At 35.8% G+C, this 25,284-nt stretch overlaps 1 protein-coding gene across 1 annotated transcript; it reads right to left on the reverse strand.

The window, feature by feature from the left end:
• Window positions 1-1,074: 1,074 nt before the first annotated feature.
• Window positions 1,075-23,968, reverse strand: oys (lysophospholipid acyltransferase 6). The gene is made up of 11 exons (XM_071595511.1): window positions 23,863-23,968; window positions 23,176-23,321; window positions 22,968-23,045; window positions 22,623-22,714; window positions 18,876-18,987; window positions 18,429-18,567; window positions 13,375-13,522; window positions 11,810-12,018; window positions 7,931-8,131; window positions 4,836-4,987; window positions 1,075-3,083 (listed from the first exon to the last, which is right to left on the reverse strand). Exons 1-11 carry the CDS (start codon window positions 23,950-23,952, stop codon window positions 2,897-2,899), a joined length of 1,554 nt encoding a protein of 517 aa, XP_071451612.1. The 5' UTR covers window positions 23,953-23,968; the 3' UTR covers window positions 1,075-2,896.
• Between the last annotated feature and the right edge of the window lie 1,316 nt (window positions 23,969-25,284).

Consider the following 25,284-nt stretch of genomic DNA (forward strand, 5'->3'; position numbering starts at 1 on the left):
TATTGTATTCACTATCCCTTCAAGTTTATTTTCTGTCTTTGTTTGGTCATGAAGGTATTTTTTATTTACCAAGGATAAGGAAGGAATGTGTTAGGGGAATACAGGAGTGAAGAGAAACTAGAATAGATAAAAAAAAAGTTTTAATTAGTGTTATCTCACTATCTAACATATGCATTTAAGATCTTCTTCACATGGTACTAACATACGAAATGGAACACTCCTTTAGCTTAGGAATCTAATGCAATAGCTATTTCACAAATTTGGATTTTAAATTTCAAATTTCTGAATGATGAGCTTTTAAAGACAAGTTCTCATCATATCACTGTAGGAAAAATGAGGCCATGATAGATAATAGCTTGAATAAAAAAGTGTAACTATTGCCAGAAAATGTTTTGTAATACCAACCAGGAACTGAGGTCTTTACACATGTGAAGGATAACTTGACAGGGCCTATTGACTTATGTTGTCAGCCTTCAATTGGTAAACATAGCTCCAGGCCGTTTAAATGATAATGGCATTATCACCTATTTCTGCCTTTTCATAGCTAGTATTTATCTTTAAATAGCAAATAGTCCTAAAGGAAAACCAACTACTGAAAAGTAAACGAGTCTATCCTAATTCTGAGTTGTCACATGATGAATTATCATGCAATCATACAGTTATTCTGTAAGGTTTGCCATATTTATAAAAATTAATACCAGAAAAACCTTTTCAAATGTCATGAAACTAAGACAAGAAGTAATTTTTAAATGCACTACAATGATAATCATAATTCGTGGCAGTAATAATTTGAATTCCACCCTTAATTCATTATATATTTATGCAGTGGTAGAAAGGGTGGATTCACCATTGATTACAGACTTCACAGCAAGTGTGTACTCCTCTTAATAATGGAAGTTTGAAATGCTATAACAAATATTTGTAATCTTAAAAATATTCAATTTTATCTTAGTGATTGATTCATTTCAACAAACACCTTCATTAATTACTCTTGTCACTGGTTCAAGGTTCATGGAATATTTAGATATAAAAGATTTATTTTACATACTTGACAGTGAATTAAATAATGAATAACATTTTTGAGATTCATTTGTTTAATAGACATTTTGACAATTAATTAAGGCAGTTACCCTCAAATTCCATCGTCCATGCAATGTACATAGTTGTGGAGAAATTTGCCCATGGATGTGGGCCAGCTACATATTCAACAAGTTACTAAAAATAAAGATTATTTGGTCATACTTTCAAGGCATAACAGCAGTGAACATCAGCACCATTTAAGTTAGTTATCAAGTCAGTTAACATCTTAAAGCAATACAAGGTTGTAACTTTGAGAGATTAAATGTCCAGGAATACATAATCTAAAAAAATATTAAGTGATAAACATTTGAGACATTCCTGGCCCTCATTGTCAAATATTTAATTTAACCTGTGCACAAGTCACCCAAAATGAAGGGCATAAAAGTATTTGAAAGTACATTCTCATATCTCTGATAATTAATTACTCTGTCACCAGGAATATTAAAGCTTTATCCATATCCTTTTCAGTGCAACAAAGGGTGCTAGGAATTGACACACCCCTGTGGCAGCTTGCAGGGCATCTATTACGTGGATGTAAATTGGTAATCAGTCTTCTCCATTTTCTGCAGTAATGCATTAGAGCCATTACATGGAAATTATATAAAAATGTACAAATTTTTATAACACATGCCAATAGGGGCAAGGGAGAAAAACCTTTGGAGGACAGAAGAGAAACAAACAAATGTTTCAGTGTTACTGAGCGAACATTACATACCATACTTGTTATGTAAGGAATGGCAGACTGACCTTCAGTATTTCTTCTAACGAAGAAAACCAATTTGATAACCATAGACACTCATGCCATTCAATCATTAGCATGAAAACATCTTCTGCATACCAGATGCAAATGCACACCTGGGCTCAAATGCATTAAATATAAGAGAGAACATCAGTTCCTTTGCTCAAAATCCATATTCATGAATTCACATTTTAAATACCCATACAGGGATGCATGACAGATATGTACATGCATTAGAGAATATTCAATGTGCAGCACAATGAATACTCTACACTTCCAGAAGTACATGGCATGTGGAAATGACATCAAAAAGTGAGAGGAAAACAAAAAACCTATTTAAATTTCAAAATAAAACTAATATAGTCAAATGTGTATTTAATTCAGTGAAAATTAATTTAACCCATCAATTACTTACTGAGGTTTCAATTTTTCACCTGTGCGTTTATTGCATTATGACTAGACACGCAAGCTACACATTACTTTACCCAATTTTTCTCAAAATCTCATATACAGTGATTCGCTTTTGAGCACATATTTCAAGATTTAATGAAATCATTTCATACTTTGATATGGCAGAGTAATAATGTTGATTTCAATCATCTCAGCATGTAGCTATTGACAATGTTACATATTAAAAAATTGCATTGAAAATATTTTATTTTCTACATGCATTAAATGAACATTTGATATAAAATCTTAATTTTACGGGAACAGCATAAACACTTTCTAATGCTTATATATCCTTATCAATGAAAAATGCTCATAATTATGTAAAAAATATATACCTATCCAAATTATGCCATTTCAGTGTCTTTAATAAAACCTTTGTTCGTTAACTCAAGCATTTAAAAACTTATCTTTTTAAAAAACAAGAGGAATACACCCAAGGTCAAATGCATCCACAGTCTGTTGAGAAGTGTAGTGCATGCTATATGGATTACACATTAAGAAACATCTCTCCATGGAATCATGATCAGTGAAGTTTCTACAGAAAAGTGAAATCTTTCATTTATATCACTACAGCTGGCCTAAATATCAAAATGGCCACCTCACTACAATCTAGCCCGTCAACCCAAATTACAGTGATTTGGGGGACTTCATTTTGCAGTCAATCGAATCCAGCATATCTGGCATTAGTGCCAAAGAGCCATTACTCTCAATTTTCTCCGACTTTATGGGTGCTTCTTTGATACGCTTGGGGCAAATGGTTGGCAGCACGAAAATGGCAAAGAGAGCCAGCACGTGCAGCCACAGGTACATGTGTCTGTGGAAAAAAAATATATTCAAATTAAGAATGAAGGTATTTTTTTATCAATTCAACCATAACGCATGCAATGTAGATTCTTAAGGAATTTTTTCCCCCTCTTTAACTTCACCACCAATGCATTCATTAGAAGGATTTGAATAGCTCAACATTTATTTCTCAAAAATAATAGAATGTTAAAATTTTCACACAGAGAACCCACTAATGAAATATCCATTTCTAGCAAAATATCTACTCTTGTTCAACAATATCACAAAAACATCACAGAATTACCATGCATTTACATATAATAACATTTGAATATATGTGTGAGTGTGTATATATATAAAACCGTAAACACAGTAATCAACCCGAAGGTTGGTTTGGTAGGTGATGTTAGAGTTCACCCAGTACTAAGCCCGACGGCATGTGAAAATTACACATCAGGGTAGGGGGGCCAGTTCCTTTCCCTGTGCTGGTTATGGTTTCCCAGGAAGATCTGCTGCCTCAAAAATCACATAGCTTAGGTGACCAGAGAGGCTCGCCCGGGAATCAAACCTGGGCCCTGTGGTCAGTAATACTCTACTCCTGTACTACCGCAACCCACACATACGAGTCTGCCCTATAAATACCCGAACTGAGGCCATAAAAACTGTATTTTGCAACATTTAGTCTACATCGATTTTTTCCCCTTCAAAGTACTGTCCATTCGTCGCTATGCACTTATTCCATCTTCTTTACCACTGTTTAAAGCACCCTTAGAAGTCCTCGGCAGTCAGGCTTTTAAGTTTTCTCGTCGTTTCTTGCGTTATTGTGCCCACATCTTCACAGTGATGTCCCCTCATCACATTTTTATGTATTTTGGCAACATGAAAAAGTTGCAGGGGGCGAGATCTGATTGAATTTTTTGCCAGAAACTGTCCAAAAACCAATGCTGCATGTGCAGGTGCATTGTCATGGTGAGGGATCCATCAATCATGCTCAGTTAAAATAGTGTGCAATGTTGATTTTCCAAAATTCGGTTAATCAGCTATCATTCAGACAGTTTTGACGATCGATAAGGACAAGGGACTGCACACGATCAACGTTGTTGTCAACACAGGTGGTTGAAGGTCGTCCCGGCCTTGAATTATCCGTGGTGTCTTGTTGGCCATCTTCAAAATGATTAATCCAATTGAAAACAGATGTTTTCTTCAAAGCATTATCGCCGTAAACTGCTGTCAACATTTCAGTAATTCCTTGATCACTTTTACCGCACTTCACCAAAAAACTTAATGTTGATTCGTTGCTCCGTGATTTTGTCAATTTCCATTTTTGACAAACAGTAAAAACAAGGACAACAGAAACTAACATAGCTGGCACCATATGCACAACTTGATGATCCACCAAGCACAGACGGCTCTCCACCATATGGTGAACATACACTCATTCACATGGAAATAGATAAAAGGAAAAGCGATAAGAACACATACAAGACATTTCCTTTCGAACAAAATTTTCCTCAAGAAAAAATCTTTTATGTGTTCCTATCCCTTTTCCTTACATCTATTTCCATGTGAATGAGTGAGTGAATGTGTGCGTATATATATATATATATATATATATATATATATATATATATATATATATATATATATATATATATATATATATATATATATATATATATACACACACACACAGACACATATATATACACACACATGAACATATATATATATACACACACACGCACATACATATATTATGCTTTAAATATAATGTAATACTCACAGATAGATTCTAATACTGGGATAAAACTCTAGGAGAATGAAAGGAAATGTCACATAGGCCATGGTAAGCCTAGAGGTGATCATTGTGATCACATCATAGAAAGCCTTCAGCTGTTTGGAATCCAAGAAGTAATCCCTCACAGAGCGTCGAACCTGTATAAAATATACACGTAGCTATAATTTACAACCTAATTACAATTAAAGAATTATTTTTCCCAATGTATTCCATGGTAATACAAAGTCTTAAGGGTCAGTTATAAGACAGAGTGTTTTCCACAGCTATTCTGAAAGATGGCAATTTTAATTTTTCAAGTATCTGATTACAAAACATTTACTTTATGAATTTTAATATGCCAGCCCGATTAGACAGGTGGGTAACACACATGCCTTGTAATCTTAAGTCCATGGGTTTGTAACCCACTTTGGGCATGGGTGGAGAGTCAGCTCTAGTATTTTATGCCATGAGAAATCTGATGGGAAGCTGGAATGGCTTATCAGGATCTTAAAGGCATACAGACCATCAGAGATAACCAGGGAGCAAAAGAAGTAACAGACTAATAACTTGATACAAATCATTTAAAGGCATTGAGACAGAAATAAATGTTAGGGAAAATGTATACAATGTAAGTATATACATACAGAAACAATTGTAGGGCCTATAAAAAGAAGTACATACAAAAGTGTACAAACTAATTTTTTGTCCATGTAATTTTGTGACACGTCAAAATATTCCCAAATTAATTTAAAAAAATACCATAGGAACAATTAATTTTTCAATTTTGATTATCAATCATTTAATAAGACAGGTATCCTAAGACAAATGAATATAGTATGTACCCACTCGCATCAGCTGATCACTTAGTAGTGCCAAACCTTAAGAAATGTTCATATAATTTCCTTCTTGATAATATAATGTCCTCACAAGAGGACAATAATCACCACTTGTAAGAATGTCAAAAATAGAAAACAAAGAGAATTAAGACATCTCATTTCTGAAAAATAGATTTTAGGAGGTATCCTAGGGTAGAATAGTGACATGCTATCAGGCCTAACAAAGCAGAAGAGATTTTCTAATCGAACAAAATATTTCCGTAAGCTCCACTATTTCTTATTTATTTTCATTAAATGGTTCAAAATTAATGTTTTAATGACTCATTCCAAAGACACTGCGGGAGATGCCGCAACAGTAACTTTTAACGGAGTCATCCGCTAATGTGCATTTCAATGCAACAATTTCAGAGTGTAAAAATCATTCGCCTTGAGTCAAGGCGAATGATTTTTACGCTCTGAAATTGTTGCATTTTAATGACTCTGCAAAAAATAACATTTGATTAAAAACATTCGATAGGAGGCCTCGTTTAGCTATCATTAATAGAATCTCTTTAAGGTAGATTTTGAATGAACACAAGTCCATATAACAGTACATTTCTTTGCCTCTCGCTGCATATGGAAGTTTTAACAAGCCTTACCTTAACATCCTTACTACCCTGGCATCAATTCCCTTGTCCTTTTGAGAGCTTCTTTGCCTTGCACAATTTTTCTCCTTGTGTCACTATTACTTTGACCATTTTGGTCCAAAATATTTCTGATATAGATACACTGCTTCACCTCTAACTCTAGTTTATGACCTACTGCCTCAATATTTAACTAAATTTTCCTCTTTCTTGAAAACTGCATAAGCTTTGTTTTGTTTACATTTATTATCATTTCATACCTCTCCCACTGACTTTCCAATGTCCTCAGCAATGCTTGCAACCCCTTGGCTGACTGGGAAACTAAAGCTTGATAATCCACAAAACTGATTCTATGGATTCCCCATGACTGACGGGGGATCGAGATGGTGCGGGGGCTAACGTACTGGCTTCCCACCCTGAGGGCGCGGGTTCAAATCCCGGCGGTGTTGAATATTTTTCAGAGGTATCTCGATCCCTACTTGAGGTGCTTTGTGGAGGGCACTTTGAGTAAGTACGCCGTCCGTCGGATGGGACGTTAAACTGCGGACCTCTTGGCGCCTTTCGTAAAGAGTAGGCTAATGCCGACGCCGGGTTTCTCTCCACCCTTCATCCTTTCCTGTCCATCCCCTATGGCGCAAATGACCTTAGCTGTCGGTCGCCTCCCCTAAAAACTACTACTACCCCATGACTGACATTCCCCTGAATTTCATTCCTATCTACAATTCTTTTGGAAAGAAAAAAACAGCTGCATTAAATCCAGACAATTATTTAATTTTACGACCTGTGTTTCAGTACATAATAGTATTATCAAACCCAGGTCGTAAAATCAAGTCAAATTGACATAGCTGTTTTTTTTCTTTCCATAATGGATAAGTTCCACAAAGTCTAGCCTGAAACTACTAAGTTTATCCAATTCTTCCCATGCCTCTTTTACCGCTTCCTTCACAATATGTTGAAATACACAAGTGATAACGGACACCAATATTACTCTTCTTCCTAACATTGCCTATTAGGACTCTTCATCCTTAACTCATACCTGAGCAGTCTGAACCTAGTACAGATTGCCCATAGGTATCCTATCCCTCTAATCTACCTCTATTTTCTACAATACATTCTTTAATTCTACCCAATTCACTCTGTACAATACCTTTTTGAAGTCTAAAAACAGAAAAATCTATCCTGATTCTATTCCAAGTTTCTCTTTATTAGTGACCGCATTACTGCTACAGCATCACACATTCCTCCTTCCTTCCTGAGCCCTAAGTAGTCATTCCCGCAAAGTAATCACTTGTCCTCCTCACCATCTACTTATCAATGATCCTTGGTACCATTTAATCGGCACACAAAATCAAACTTATTGTTCTTAAGTCCAAACATGGCTCCATGGCTTGGTTTTCCATTTTTGGGACATAGCACTGATCTGAGAAGTCCTTCCAGAGAAATTCTTCCACTCATTAATGCTACAAATGAGTACATCATAACTCTTCCTCCCACGTTATCATTTTAAAGTAGTTTTGCAGGAATGTTACCTACCCCCATAGTCTTAATTGATTTTAGTTCCGTCAATACCATTTCTATCTCACCTTGTTTAGCTATAAAAGAGCCCAAAATTTTACAAATACATATATTCCAATAGACTTACTTGACGAGCAGCAAATGTGAAGAGCGCCCCTCCAAAGAAGGTGAGGTAGTATCCAGGATAAAATCCATGCCAAAGAGCTGAAAGGGTGTACGTCAAAACCGTACTATATGATTTAGGAGCTCTTTCAAACAACACCAAACGAAGCCAGCGCGTGGTGCCTTTGTTCCATGCTTCAATACTGCTACGTATATTGAGTCCAAACTGTAAAATCATTTAAATAGTTCTTTTAGAAACTAACTCACTTGAAAAAAGGAATATGCTCTAAAATTATAACGATGAATTACACACTGAAAATTATGGATATTCATAAATGAAAAATACCAAATGCACTACATCCATTTCCAATTCAAAATCAGAACCTTTTTGGAAAATATGAAATCCGTTTAGTGATATGGTTTTTACTGGCAATTAACTTCAAAGCTGCTGACATTCATTGGGAAATTTGTGCTGTACACCGACTAAGTGATGAGTGTTATGCATCAGAGGTGTTGTTAGATTAAAAAGGAACAGACAAATTCCCATGATGTCCAAGAACTGGCCACCATCAGTTCTAGGACCACTACGGTCCTCGTCGTGAATACTCATGTGGCCATTTTAAAACTGAATGTATCACTGCCTCACTCCCCCTTCACTCATTATTCTGTCTCCGTACACTTCACAATATGAGCTAATTTAATGAATTTCAATTGGCTTATGATTTTTTGCCAGTAAAAACCTAATCATTGATTGCACTTCATAACTCACATGATTTTCCATGGTAGCGAACATTATAAAAGTGTGAGCAAAGTAGAAGATCCACAGTCTGCGCACCACCACAGCAGAATGCATACCGAGTGTATAGACAATTAAACACCAAGAAGGTGGCTCTAGGCCTTATATAAGGAGTATTGAAGAATCTTTCAAATATTTCAAGATGATGACAAAAACCTTATTTTAAAAATAATTTGTCAAACCTAATGAATCTTAAGGGCATATTTTGATGATTTTGAGTTGAAGCTTAACAGAAGTATAAGCCTCATATTACACTTTTGTGCAATGGAAGCATGATGGTACATTATTGTAGTACACATTAATTGGATTTTATCAGTTGGCTAAATGTAATACCATGTATAGCTTTGGACAGGTGATTGTAGTGTATAGGTGCTCGAAAAATATTCTTGCTTGTTCAAGGTGTTACCTGATGACAAATGCTGATATTGTTAAATTCCGACTATAAATATAAAACCAGAAATGCATATTCCCCGAAGGCCCACAGATTTCCAAAAAAGTAAAATATGTCAGTCGATCAAAAATTAAATGTGGAAAAGAATTTTTAATAAACATGTGGTTAGAAAAAATTAGGATTTAACCTAACAACAACAAGTGAAACATTAACAATCTTGGCCATAATATCTCAAAGTATAAAGAATTTTATTGACGCTTTTTAAACATATGCATATGACTAGACAAATGTAGATAAGTGGAGAATACTGAATAATACTCTAGGCTGGAAATGGAAAGGAAATAGCATCAATAGAATATATCTAGTATTCTATAGCAGGTATCTATAATACCAGAGAAGAGCACTTTGTCCTTCTGTGCACAAGATAGTACTGCATGAATTCAAAAGATAATTTAGTCAAGTTGCTCGTAAACTAAAATGTGAGTCTAGTACCTAGTCCAGTCATATTAACACAAATTAAGGTTTCCAAATTGTAACAAAATGCAATCAATATACATATTTGGTTTCCACAGATTTGAAAGCTTTTAGAAGTACTATCATAGAAAAGAAGCTTGAGAAATTTAAAGGTGTAGATTAAATCAATGCTAATACAATTGAAGCTGTAAATGAACACATTGCACCAGTCCTTGCATGCATCACAAATGTAAGTACATATGCCTACCAGTGAATATCCAGAGCAGCTGACAACCATGGTTACTGATATAATAGTTACGAAAAATGATTTTCAAACTGGGAAATTCTTGAATTTTAAAAAGTAATATTGTCAATTTTCACAAAGAATATATGCATTTACAGATCCAATACAGAGATTTTATTCAATTTTTGACAATATAAAATGTTGAATTGGAAAAATAAAATTGACAGAAAGAAAAACAAGCGATAAACATTCAGGAATGTAGGAGAAAATGAATGGCTGTTCGGAGAAATCCGAAAAAAGCAGGATAACTGAATGAAAGAGATACTGAGAGGCATTCGAATGCTGGAAGTTGTAATAAATATGCTTTTCGGAAAAAATTAAGGGAATTAGCAACTAAAAAATGAGTTATTGTAATATTTGTTATGTGGTTTGACAATGTTTAGTGTTATGCCAGTTTGGGTTTACAAGTAGAGTGGTGTTTACAGGTAGTGCTAGGGTTCATCAAAAAATCCTTAACTAATCCAGGTGAGCAGGGCTAATAATAATCACAATTCGTAGTTAATGTTAACCAATGCTCAATTTGAACCTTTGAAAGGAAAATGTATTGAAGATACACTTTAACAATTTTGAACAAATATATATGCATTATTAATGAAGCAGCAGACTTGTTTCTAGATATTACCACAGCATATGACTGTACATAATAAATAACAATCCACCTCTCTAACATTCACGATGTATGGATCAGTCAATGGGGCAACATTGTTTCTCATTTGTGTAATGAAATACTGAACAGTAACTAATTTCATTCTGATGAGGGTAAAAAAAGAAACTTTAGACTTCCACAATAAAGACTTAATATTTCACAAACATGGTCATGAAATATTAAATCTTTATTGTGGAAGTGTAAAGTTCCTTTATTTTACCATCATCATGAAGGAATTCCACAAAGTTAAACCTGAAACTGTTATGTTTAATTTCATTGTTTCATAACAATCATTTATGCTATTCATATCCTGGATAATAATTTGCTTCCTTGAATTTACATGAACCAGAAGGGCATCTTATTAGGGTGATTACTGGAGGATTATATTCCCAGGCACCAACCAGCTTCTATCTTTAGGCTTAAGAATGCGCAATGCATGAACATAAAATGTAAAAGGCATTTGGAGTCACTTCTCTTTTTGTTTTTGAAACCAAAATAAGATTAATTATTAAAATATGAAATATAAAATGTATTGCACCATAGATTTCCTGGAATTACAAACCCTTAGATCTTAATCACACAAACAACTTAGGAGCATTCTGGAAAATTGTACCAGGTACGTGCTTCAACAAGAGTATTTCCATTGAAATTCCAAGGCTCGTGACTTTTCATGAAAACATTTCTTTACCCAAACCAGAGCACGCATGAAAAAAGGAAAAATTAACTTCCATGAAGTAAGCATATCTATAATCAATAACGTGAATATTTTTCCTCAATAAAGACAAAAGAAGACAATTTTCTTAACTCGCTGCACTTAAATTCTTTCAGTCTTGATAGCACTAGCCCACTCGGAATATAATTGTTAAGTGCCCCCAGCTTGGAGGATGAAAACTGGTTGCAGGAAATTTTATGTAATTAAAATGTGGAATATATTACGTTTCATATTCTTTGCATATCATCAAATAATTGCGTAGGTAATTGAAAAAGTTACATTAATGAGCATTAAAAAATCATATCAGAAGGAGATATAAAATCAAATAATTTTGAGTTCCAAGTGACACTTGACATCTGAGTAGAACAGGTTAATGCTTGAAGACGAATTCTTATGTACAAGAGTATCACAGATTAACAAAAGCATCAAAAACTGACACACACATTCCCGATCGAACTGCAATCCTAATTTTCTTTCAAACTGAGACATCCCGAGGCCAAATGCAAAGACGAAAATCAATCATAGAGATTATGACATACTTAATGATCTCTTGTACAGACAACTCATTTCAACAATGATTAATGCAATTAATAACATCTTACCTCAAATCCTAAAATATCAACATTTGATATGAGGTCCCATCGTGGTTTCCCAGTCTCTGGATCATAGCCATTGAAACCCAAGCCAGAGGCATTGCAAATTCCATCGGCCAACAACCACGCATAGTAATACTTAAGGCGTGCCACAGATGTGGCAACAATCAGGTACATCATCATGCTGACCATTCCTTTATTTCCTATGAATTCATCTTCTGAAATAAACAAAGTTAAAAAGGAATAAACAAACAAGATCTTTATCTTTTATATGACCTTATTACAATATTTTGTGGCTCAAAGCTACTTCTGGTTTCAGGAAAAAATCTCAATGGAGCAAATAAAAACTGAAAATTTTATTGGACTGTCTTTGTGGAACTCATTTGTTACAAGTGAGAAGGAAACAAACACTTTGATTTCACATTGAAATGTATTTACCATGACCATGGTTTTGCCAGAGAGTAATATCATCAAATTGAAATTTCAACTTTTATGCCTTACATGCATATACACAACCAGGCATCACTTTTCATTGCACATCTGTTGGAAGAACAACATAACAGTGATTTCAAACCACAAATCTTACCCTATAGAAAATACAGACCTTGACAATTATTTGTACCTCTCCCACCCGCTCCCTTCTACATTTTCCAAATTCTCCCACCTTAATCATCAGTGAGTCCCTAGTGTCTGGAGGCTTCAGCCCTCATCTACCTCCCTGATTCCCCACCCTCCCAAACAGGAGAAACTGCCCTCATGGAGAGAACCTAAGTGTCACACATTGTCTATCCACCAAACACATTCCCAATCACAGTACACTTTCATGACCCCAGTAAATCAACTTGCCATTGTCCCCTCCCCTCACCTGCCTTCTCTCACCCACCCATTACACTCCATTCCCCACCCAGAATGGATATGTAAAGGGTGAACTAAGCATATCTTCCACCCCACTCTGTGAAAAAACCAAGGTCATGAAATATATATTCTAATGTGGAAATGAATTTCTGTCTCTAATGTTGAGCAAAGAGTGAAGGTAGGATCAAAATAATTGGAAGAATCTGTGAACTTGCAAAACAATTATTTTCTACCAATATTCCAATGTTCCATTCAAAAACAAATAATTCCAAGAATAAAAATTTAGAAGAGAGAGAAATCATGAATGAAAATACACATTTTGCCATATTTTAAGAAAAAATTCCTATTTGCATGGCTAATGAGCTCAAATTTTTGACTGACCCCAGTGGTGGTGGGGTACCATTCCTGCCTACCAACTCAAGAGTTCACAGGTTCAATTCCTGCCTAGATAGGTTTTCCTCCAACTAGGGCTGGGGTGTTTGTAATCGTCTTAGTTGATATTTTCAAGTTTAAAATCTGATGTAAAGACCACAAAATGGCTGTTTTCAGATTAATGATAAATAAATTCAGAGATAATAATTTTGTTTCAGATATTTATGTCACATTACACCATGAAAATATTCCTGCAGCACCCATTAACATGAATGAGAAAGCCTATCGGTCATCAGATTAGTTTTACAGGTTAAACTGTTCCCTTGATAAAAAATATGACTACTAACCTTTGACTCTGCTTATCGTAAACATCGGCATAAGGTACATAAAGAGGGAAATGCACACAAAGCTCAGGATAACTTTCTGGAAAACCATTGGGAACGGTGATGGTTCAATGACTACTTTCCTGCTATTACTGTTGCGGTCCAGTGAACCCTGTATACGAAAAGATACAATGGCAATATTTAGTCAATCAGTTTTAAAAACAAAAATAGTGTAACATTTCCTAATCAGAACTGTTTTATTACTACATCCAGAGTTAATAATTCTTTCATGTACAGTGGCAACGGAACCTACAAAATGACATGTATAAAATACATACAAACACAACAAATTGTGTGAATGGGAGATTGACCATAGATTCCATTTAAATTTTAAAAGGAATGATTCAGAAAAGTGTCCAGATCTGTCCAGAAATGACTGCATGAATTTATATGACACAAATTTAATTTGTACATGGGATGTGTTGTTACTTTTAAGGGAGTATGAAAAGATAAAAATGATTATTCAATGACATACACACATAAACATGTAAATATCTTAATTCTAACTCAATCACTTCAGTTTTTCCATGAAGCTAGAGAGGAATGGTCACCTTCAGTCTATATACTAAGAAAACAATCTAGAATACTAAGATAGTAACCAATGTTCAAACCCATAGAATGTTTTTGGTTTCACCTAAAAAGGGATTGACAACTCTGGTTTCACACTGTCAAGCCATGAGGAATTTGTTTGCAATAATTTCTGCTGAACTAAAAATATGACATGGCTATGCAAATTTTTAGTGTAAAGTATTCTTGATGGCCATTACTGATTTCATGAGCGACCGGTCCACTATTTTTACATGTGAAATCTTAACTGGAATATTGGGAAATAGTTATTCAACATCAACAGAGACAAACTTTTCATCGGGTATAATGTGTAAATTTTGTATTTTCAATGAAGTCTTTATGAATTTTGCCTACATTTCTTTCAAGCCCAGTAGATTTTATTTCGTGGCAAGCCATTTGGCAATTTATAAGCAGGGGAATTTATCACCAAGATGATAGTCCTCATTTTTTTGGCAGGGCTGTGCATCTTAGGCAGACAAAGTATGGGAATGCTAGTGTTATAAGTTTTCTGAGTGAAGTTAATTCTTTCATCAATGACAAAGAGCAGATATTGAATGCATTTTTATGCCTTTAGTACCAGTTACCTTTTTGTGGCTGATTCCTGCGAACTTTGATAAAAGGACATTCAGTAATGGTGTTTGTTGTATATTCAAGGAAACTGGATGCCAATTATTTTCCAAAGTTTCCTTTATTTGATTTGAGATAACATCAATCAACAAACACCAACAAAAAATGCCAATGCCAATGGACACTATACCACTCCATCTACCCCCTCCAATCTCCTCCCACTGCCCCAATTTGACAGCTAACCCTATATTGTCAATGGACAGTGCTCTTGCATTGATGTTTTTCTAAATCCACACCCAATTAATTTCTCCTTGTGAGGGTATGGACACTTGTGTAATTGTATGCCAGCCTCAGTGGGATAACACCCCCACCGCTAACTGAGGTTGTGGGTTCAATCCCACTCAAGTACATTTTCCTCAGGCTAGGGTGTTTCCGATTTTTCTTGTTTTCTTTATAATAAAAAAGCATTATTTTTATGCATATTAGGGTTCTTATTAGTGCATGTTAAATGTTATGCATTATAAAATGAGTCGGCAGCACTGAGTGGAATTATAGGTCAAACTGCTAGAAATGTGACCTGGATTACAATGCAGAAGAATAATTTATTCACTATAAAATAACCAAGTCATCAAGAATGTATTGAAATACATAAGGAAAATAACATTAAAAGTATATAAAGGAGTCAGACAAGGGTACAACCTCTAAATGGTATTGTTTAACACACTTGAAGAGGCAATAAAAGAAGCCTGGGAATTATGGTAGAAAAGGGAAGATTAAATTATCCCATATTGCAGAAGACTTTGTAGTAATGACAGAGATCTATATGCATGCAGTATGCAGTCATCACTGTATTAAATAGGAAGAGTACCCCAGGGATATAACATAAAAATCAAAATTAAGACAAATAAAATCCTAGAAGTTAAGAGAATCCACAGGCAGATCTTGTTTCTACAGAATATTAATTAGAGCAAGTGTAATCTTTCACTCATGCCCAGAAACTAACATAGGATGGAATGGAAGTTCCTCAACAGGTGTCAAGGTGACACTCACTCAAACTAAGGAGGTATTCATCATAATGAGACAACTACCACTTTAAAAGGAGATAGGTAAAAATGTGGAAATAATGCATCAGAGTATCATGAGGAGTACAGCACTTCATACACTTAGGCCAGGTTTTATAATGCCCCGTTAAATTGAAGGTTTACTTTAATGTCCATTTCAGCCAAAACTCACTTCAATAACCACTTGTTGAGTTCAAAACCGACCATTAAACAGTTCAATAACTAAAAAAATGATGTTAATGAAGTTAAAATGTCCACATTCAATAATAATGTTATAAAATCTGATTTTTTGGTAACCTCAAAGTTTAGGTAAACAGTCACATGAACTAATGAATTGATTTATTGGAACATTATAAAACTGGGCCTTTGGAAAAGTAGACCAGAGAATCACAAAAACCCTAAAAATTTTGGGCTGGAATCAGAAGCTGAATATCAAGTGGACTTAAAGTATATACCTATCTCCATAGAGGGTTTTTTGGAATAGTGGTGTTGTTTTGGTGTACATTTCCTTACTGAGGGTTGAAGAAAGGCTCAGGGGAGTTCTTATCCCTTAGCCTTAATATTGTTTTCGCTTTGTTTTGCAGTAATGACAGAGACCTGAATACAGGTTTATCGTTGCATTATTTAGCCATTGTTAATGAAGAAAGAAGATCTAAGAGAGATGGAAGGAGTATATAGAAGAACTGTATAGTAAAGAACTCAGACCAACACAGTTAGACATTGAAAAAGAAAATGACGTAGAGGAAGACAGCTTAGGTCCAGGCATACTAGACAATGAGATAAAAAGGGCATTAAGGGAGATGAAACTAAATAAGGCCGTGGGGGTAGATAACATTACCGTGGAACTTTTAAAATGCTTAGGAAAATGTGGGAGGAAGAGGCTATATGGGCTGATCCGTAGCATTTATGAGGAGGGAATCTGGCCGGAAGACTTTGTGAGAGCAGTTTTAGTTCCGATTCCGAAAAAGGTAAAGGCCACGTCATGTGAGGACTATAGGACAATTAGTTTGATATCCCACGCAGCTAAAGTTGTTCTCAGGATCATAAACAAACGGATAGAGAGTAGGGCAAATGATTACTTAGGGGATGATCAGTTTGGGTTTAGGAAGGGGAGAGGTACGCATGATGCCATTGCAGTCATGAGGTTATTAATCGAGAGGAATATAGAACACAACCAGGAGGTATTTGCCTGTTTCGTAGATTTCGAAAAAGCGTTTGATAGAGTGAATTGGGAAAAACTAATGAGTATATTGCAGAAAATAGGAATAGATTGGAGGGAAAGGAGGCTAATCCGCAACCTGTACATGTCTCAGACTGCTCAGGTGCGGGTGGGAAACGGGGAGTCAGGATGGGCAGTGTTAGGAAGGGGTGTAAGGCAGGGTTGCCCATTATCACCGTTGCTGTTCAACCTGTATGCAGAGGAAATGATCAAAGAGGCATGGGAAGAACTAGAGGTAGGAATGAAAGTGGGCGGGGAATTCGTAAAATCAGTTAGGTTTGCTGATGACCAAGCTTTAGTTTGTCAGTCAGCCAAGGGGCTGCAAGCATTGCTGAGTGAATTGGAAATTCAGTGCGACAGGTATGGGATGAGAATCAACATTAATAAAACAAAGGTTATGCGATTTTCTAGAAAGAAAAAGGGCAAGCTTAACATTAAAATAGGAGGGCAAAAACTAGAGCAGGTAGAACAGTTTACGTATCTCGGTAGTGTTTTGGACCAACACGGTCAAAGTAGTAGGGACGTAAGGAGAAGAATTGCGCTAGGCAAAGAGGCTTTCACGAGGAGGAGGGAGTTGATGATGGGGACTTTGAGTAAGGATGTTAAGAAAAGACTCGTAAAAACTTTGATATGGAGCGTAGCTATGTACGGCGCGGAAACGTGGTCATTGAAGCAGGAGGATAGACGTAGACTGGAGGCTTTTGAAATGTGGGTGTGGAGAAGAATGGAGAAGGTGAAATGGACAGAGAAGAAAACAAATGAGGAAGTACTTGGTATGGTGGGCGAAGAGAGGGGTTTGTTGGGAGCAATCCTATGGAGGCAGGAAAAGTGGATGAAGGGGGTGTTGACCGGCAGTGGGATGTTGAAGACTGTGATAGAGGGTAGAATGTTGGGCAAAAGAGGAAAGGGAAGGAACAGGATAGGGATGTTTGACGGGATGAAGGGAGGAAGAAAGTACTCAGAGATGAAGAGGGACCTGGTGTAGAGTAGAATTTAGGGTTGTGTTTTGTTAGTAGTCACAAAATATTTGTTTGGTAGTTGTGTCCATCGAAAAACCTACCTTAACCGGTAGATAACCTTAAAAAAAAAAATGAAGAAAGAATTTTAAGATCCTTAATCACCAAAGAACACAATGTTTAAATGCTCACTAATGAAACCGTCAAATTCAGAATAATTTAAAAACATTTAATAATCTGTTAAAGAGTTTCAAAATATTTGTTTCAATTTACTGTAAGCCTTCTGATGCCACTAAAATAAATAAGTTGTTATACATGATTATTGTAGATTTGCAGTGAAAACATTCCATGTAAATGATCAGTACATCATCCCAGTGAAAAAATTTTGATTGATTAATTAGGCAAAAGAACATTTGTTTTGATTCAATAAATCCAGAGTAAAATGATGAATAAATGTATGACAAGTATACATATAACACACTATGTATAAAATTGTTCTTCATTTAAGTATCTATGCTTAGTGAGTAGTAGTATCCCCTTCAAAGAATAACTCCTTTCTTAATCAATTCCACAGTCTCAAAAAAAAAGATTAATCCATCACCACTAAGTGAGCACCATCTAAAAGACAGAAAACTTTAATTGACTCACATTCTGTGGTGGAGAGTGCTTTAGGAAATTTGTGCCATTGATGAAGTCTATGTAATCCACATAGAAAACCATAGGACCAGCCATTAATGCCTGGTAATGGAACATAAAGCTGAAGTACTCCAAGGGATTTGGAATTTTCCTATAATAAGAATACAATAAGTCGTGCAAATGAGTACCACTGAAATCTCATGATGCAAGTACACCATCAAAATCAATACCTTAAGAACTGTAAGGTTTTCTTCAAGAGTAGAAACTGCACATTTTGGCATTGTTTTTGCATTACCATTGCAATTAAATATTAAAATCTATTACCAATATTGCCCAGCAAATGCAATCAGATTTAAAACTTTAAATTTCTTTTAATGTCATAAAAACTTATAAATGTTGCCAGATTGATACTTTTGACAATTCAGCATCTTTGTCTCATTACCTTACTCATAAACTCACCTAACTGCATGACTTTTCTGTAGCTGCGTCAACTCCTCTTCTTTTTTTGTCATTCCATCATGAATGCTGAAAGCTAGGGATGTCACTTTCTGAGTGATCACCATAAGTGGGCCTACAAATATCAAAAACACAAATAAAATCAGGGCCAAATAGTCAAAATCGACATTTTCAATATTGATTGTCTCAGTCAAGCCTACAGTGATGTGAGAGTTTTGCCAAACAATGGGTAAGGCAAGGCCTTTTTCAGTCTTAGCCTCATCACATGAAACCCTTGCAAACCTGTGCAAGTTAGTTAGAAAGCATCTAGAGTGAAATTGTATGATAAGTTTGTGAGATTTAAGATGAAGAAACAGTGGGGATTATTGGATTATGGTTACAGAGTAATTTACAACAGGGGGAAGAAGGCCAACACTGAATAGCTGCAGTATTTAATAGGATATAAGGGTTGAGGGTAGGGAGCAGGTGAGCCATAGAATTTTATTAATAGAGATGAAAGCAGACCAGATAAATGCAGTAGTTATTCTCCTAATAGTTAGAGAGAGAGAGGAAGAAGTTGAAATTGTCTCCTGAATTAGAATAAATCATTGGAAATGTGTTGGAAAAGAACCACCAGACAGAGATTTGGAATAAGGATGGCGAAGAGAGAGATAAATAAGAGGGAGGCTAAAGAGTACATTTTAAGAATTACGAATGCCTTCAATGAGGAAGCAATTGATTTTTACAGGAGAATGATGACTCTGGCTCAACCACCACCATAGGTATATGCATATACAGAAAATGATGGGAGAAACAGGTGGGCTCCAGTTATATTACATCATGGTTAGGCATAGATTTATGAATAGTGTAAACAACTTGCACAGTTTCCTAGGGGCAGATGCAGATTTGGACTATTATCCAGTTATAACAATTAAATTTTATAATCCAAATGGTTAAGGAGTAGGGTAGTGCAAAAGTGGAATTATGAAGTTGTAATGGGAATGAAAGGGAAGGAATATCATTAAAACTTATTTTGCATGCTTTTATCCTCACTTAGATTAAAAATCTGGATTAGAATAAAGTGAGGCTATGAATTACTGAGGAAAGGTAGGCAGAGTAACTAGAGCTTCAAAGGACACTATAATGACAGTAAATACAACAAGAATCAAGAAATTCATCACAGAAAAGGTGATTCTGTCAGGAGAATATTAACTCTGAATTGAAGAGACAAATGCTCAGAGAGATAAATAATACAATTCAGTTGAGAAATCAATACAGCAAAGGGAATGTGACAGAGTGAGAAAATTGAGGATTTGAAGAATTATCTGAGAGATTGAAATGCAGGCATACAAAGTCGGAAGGTAGGAGTATTGTTAGGATAGCACAAAGACATAACTACACACACCATAATTGATATGACTGGTCTGTTCTAAATGGAAATGAGAGAGAATCAAGAACGAAAGAAAGACTACCCAAGTAAAAGAACTTTACGATAAAGAGATCTGACCAGCTAACATTTGTCCAGAAATACAAGATATCAAGACAGAAAATGTGAGGAACAAATGAAGAGTTTGGGGGAAATCTGTTAAGATTTACGCATAGAACTGATGAGGAAGAATATCACCCAAATACATTGTTAGGTCAATTTTGATTCCCAACCCCAAAAAGAGTAAAGCAATAATAGAATTTAGGATCCTAAGTTCCATTTCATTTTCAGGAAAGGCAGCGACAAAAATCACTCACACAAGGCTAAATAGGGCGGAAAACAACTTTCCAGATGATTAATTTGGATTTAGGAAGGGGAGGGGAACATTTGATCAGGATGTGTAACATAAGGAGGTATTTGTATGTTCGACATATTTTAAGTGTGTGTTTAACTTCCGCAGAGAGGTCAAACCTGATGGAATTATAGTAGAATATAGGAACAGACTGAAATCACACCATTATTAAAAACCTGTACACAAATTAGACAGGAAAAGCACAGGTAGAACAGGGAGAATAAAAACAGGTATGGATGGAGACTGGGAGAGGGTTTTTTTCTCATCATCAGTAATTTATCAATTATATGCTTTAGAAATGTTAGGGGTAGTATGAGGAGGGATGAAGAAATAGTAGCCAAGTTAATAGTTAGACCGCCAAGAATTACAGTCACTGTGTAGTTCTTCAGAGGACCAATCTTAGAAGTAGGCAAAATAATTCAAATTCTGAAGTGGAAGAAATTAACTAAAACAGGTGGAACACTTCACATGTGTGGGAATTATTTTGAAAGAAATATGAGCTCAGTTACAGAAAAACTAGGAATAAAATTGCCTTACCAAAAAGAAGAAACGGATGATGGACAGGCTAATTAAAGGCAGGCTAAAGGTTAGTACATGCTTCAATAATGAGTTTATCACTATGGACCAGAAACCTGGCCAAAGTATCAGAAGCTTTTGAGATGTCGGTGTTGAGAATAGGGGAAAATAAATTGGAGAGAGAAAAATACTAACAATGAAGCTTCAAATATGGAGGTGGAAGAGAGAAAGTTGCTGAGCAAAATTCAAAAAGGTAGAAAAAATAGGTGGTTGAGATTGAGAGGTAGAGAAATATTAAACGTCAAAAAAGAAGACAATTTCAAGTGGGTAGGAGGAAACAATAAAAGAGAAGGGGTAAAAGCTATGAGCTGGAGAAGAAGAATGTGAGGGCAATGGGTGCATATATTAGTATTTGTACCGTCAAAGTATGTGATAACGAGGATTAGTTTTAATGGACATGCAAAACCTACCCCTAACATGAAATCTACCTCTCATTTTATTGCTTGAATACAGTGAATTTTCACACGTCGTATAGGGCTTAGTACTGGGTGATCTCTACCATCACCTACTAAACCGACCTTCGGGTTGATTACTGTGTTTATGGTTTTTTTTACAGTATATTATTACACATATTCTTTATATACTGCGATTAAGTGTTCCTGCATCACTCATAGCAAAACTTGTGGACATGGAATATTTGCCATCCAAACTCATTACCTGACAAACTTTGAGTAAAGACTATAAATTTCCAGAGCCGCACACTCACTGATAGAGACTATTTACTCACTAGGGGGTCAATATGCTTTAAATTTCTGCTCTAGCTAGCACAAGGAATCTCAGTCATTGGCATGTAAACCGATTACCCACTTCAACCCAATCACACTGGTTAGGTCTTTTCTCCATCATTTTACATCAAGTTTTGAAACTAAGATTCCTTTTGTTAGTAATTTTATATGCTCACTTAATTAAGTTCATAAAAATATCCATTCACTTTAATAGATATGCATTTTATAATAACGCTTTTGCCATATATCATGGCCCCAGAAAATCCCCCAATTCAGAGATTTTACTGCTATAAGCGCATGAATTTTTAAGTGCTTTGATGACCTCTACAAAACCCCCTGCCAGACGCGTTGAAAACAACTGTGAACATTAGCATCTGCATGAAAAATGAAAATGTACTTAGATCCTAAGAGTGATAAATATGCACCTCTGCACTAAGCACAACCCTTCAGTCACACGGATCAAATATTAGCAGTATGTAGAGCCTTTATTAAACTAGCTACCTCATCTATTACGAAGAATAACTCAGCGCTGTCATTAACAATAATCAACAATGAATATACTCATTAATAAATAAATATTGACTCAATTTCAACAAGACACAAAGTCCCTAGATTTTCCGCCTCAGAATCTTAGAGCGCAACACCAATCTATTCTACGAACTAATTGGAATAATCATAAAAATGTTATTTACCTGTGATATCCAGGGTGTAAGATCCATAATCATACATTTGCCGATGCAAATGAATGAAAGAGAGGTAGGAAATAGACACAGCCATAACAACTCTGAAATGAACAGATTCATACCATTATAACGCAGCTCTTAAACACTTAAATTCGTGCGATGTGCTTTTAGTAGCATCTATTTTGAAATGGTTAAATAAATCAAGTCTTCTAGAATGGAATCATATTTAATTTTGAATCACGCAATAGAGCCATGTGAAATTCTAGAAGGGTCAATTTTAAATTTATTTGGAGAAAGGAGTATTTGACGTATTTCGTAACAAACGATATCATTATATATAGCTCGAATTCTCACCTTTGCATCGTTTTAGGATTTTGCGTCCTCATGACAATATAGCAGATAGCGGGAAGTCCAGCTAAATGTAAGGCTTGTCTGAAAATATACGAGGCTTTCAAACAAACTTCTCTTTGATGGGTAAGAGTTAACGAAAATCCAAAACATGAAATCATTTTCCTATCGACCTCAATGGTGGAAAAGAAATTCCTATATGTCAAGTACTTACATTCCAAAGCAGAGATATCCAAATGCAAGTCCCATAACCATACCGAAGGTATGGCGGGTAGCTGGAGATGTTGTGGAAGGATGTAGCACATACTGAAATACAGGTGCTAACAGAAGTCCTAGTAATTGGCTCACAAAAAAGTTAACCTAGAGAAATAGATGTGAACGCAAATGATCAATGATACACATTTTCAAACAAAATCAAGCGTCAAACAGCGTTATCAACTAATTTCTACACCTGGGCACTAATTTCGTGGGAAAAATCTACACTCCCCAACTAAAATTCCAAATTTAAATCACTGCTAGGACATCATTACCGAATTTCTAATTCAGTTATGGCCAAAGTCAAGAAAAAATCACATCCATATTTTCAACAACAAACTCACATTCCCTCGCAACGCTTGTAAACAGTAGTACACACAGAAACAAAAGAGCAACTATATTTAGGTAAGAATCAATGAAGTAGTAAACAGAGATGGTCGATCGATTTAACGACGGGGTGACAACCTCGACATTAACCTATAAACTTTGAGGGGAGGTAGCAAGTTCCAAATGCATACTGCGCGCGGACAAACTGCCCGAGCGGCTGTGGGAACGTTCTCGTACAGGCACTTTTTTATTACCAAAAAAACGAAGCTGGCGCTTTTTCCGAAAAATACAGTCTTATTTCGTTATATAGAACCCTTACCTGATCAAGTGGTAATCCAGAGATATCGGATACCCAGCTAAATATATAAGAACCATCGTATTGGAACCCATCAACCTCGTCTGCGGCCATGACTCACACACTTCCTCCACCACTTCCAACGGCAGACTGACTTGGCTGCCGACTCCGATCTGATTCAGGCTACTCATGGGCGTGACGGCGCTAGTGGGCGTGTTAGGATTGCGTGGGCGACACAGGGCTCCCATTGAAGATTCGGGAGACGAGAATGATGAAACGATAGAGGATATCTTATAAGTTTTATAACATGCATCATCTCCACGGATGAGAGAAAAGTTAGATGTTGCCGAGCAACGAGTAAACAGCATTCTACTGGTGCACGCTGATGATTGGAAAATTAAAACCGAAGGCAAAAGTAGAAGTACTTCCGATGCAATGTTCACTCCTAGTCGCTCTCATTAGGAGCTACTTTACAGCGGGAATGGGTTTGAAAAAATAAAAAGGAGAGATACATCTTAAGATATTCCCCTAGGATCATACATGTATATCCCAAATTTCAATGGCTGCGGGGAATCGGTAATTGAAAATGTATCGGGAAAATTGTTAATTCTCTAACACCTTTTTTATTTGCCAAAAATAAGTTATCCACCCAAAAATTCTTAAACGGTGAAGTCTAAATAATTAATCACACGGTCACTTTCAGCTGAGATACTAGTTATTTTTAAATCTCTATAAAAAAGTAATTTATAATTTCAATGTATTGGTTCCGACATTTCTTAATGGCACCGTTGCCTCGAACTCTTGGAGATGATGTGGTCTATTTTCCTTCAAATTGCTCTAAGCAAGGCACTTCTCATTGCTCCAAGTTCTTCCATTAATTTGGTCTCCAGAATCCCGGTATCTTAAACCTTCACTCTAAACAATTGGTTTTCAACCGTGGCTCACCAGGGTGTCGCAATGACCCCTCAGAGGTGCCGTGATATATAAGTCACTCTTTAATCCATCGTAAAGAGTAACATCTTAATGTTACTCACCCAATGTATTCGAAACGCATAATAACTCTATTTTGCGTTTTATGCGTAGTATTTAATACCTCTTCAAAAAATACCCAACATTTATATCGCTTGATAGTCTAGTACCGTTTAAGATGGGAATTCGATGGGCACAGACTACACAACTAAATTTCTTAGCCTCGCATAATAAGACAAAACCTGGGACTCCGCACTACAATTAACTATTTCCCAATTCGTTTCAACTCCCTTCATTACGTCCAACATCCTTATAGTTTTCCTACCACTATCTCGCTTGCCTACGATCCTCCCCTCCTGCGAGTTTGTCTTCAGTATTCGATAGCAAATCAAATAGCTCGGCATCCATCTTTTATATATGCAGCATATTCGATAAATGCATGCTACACATTTTTATAATTCTATAAAACAGCAATAA

Source organism: Hetaerina americana, unplaced genomic scaffold, assembly GCF_022747635.1.
Source record: "Hetaerina americana unplaced genomic scaffold, ioHetAmer1.1.p SCAF_7, whole genome shotgun sequence".
NCBI lineage: Eukaryota > Metazoa > Arthropoda > Insecta > Odonata > Calopterygidae > Hetaerina > Hetaerina americana.

Bases quoted from the DNA above. Each gene is read 5' to 3' on its own strand.
- oys (XM_071595511.1), bottom strand. From the start codon at position 23,952: ATGGCCGCAGACGAGGTTGATGGGTTCCAATACGATGGTTCTTATATA. The intron at 22,715-22,967 runs GTGAGAATTCGA...TGTTCATTTCAG, and splicing joins AATCCTAAAACGATGCAAAG to AGTTGTTATGGCTGTGTCTA. The intron at 18,568-18,875 runs GTGAGTTTATGA...TTCTTATTATAG, and splicing joins CAGAAAAGTCATGCAGTTAG to GAAAATTCCAAATCCCTTGG.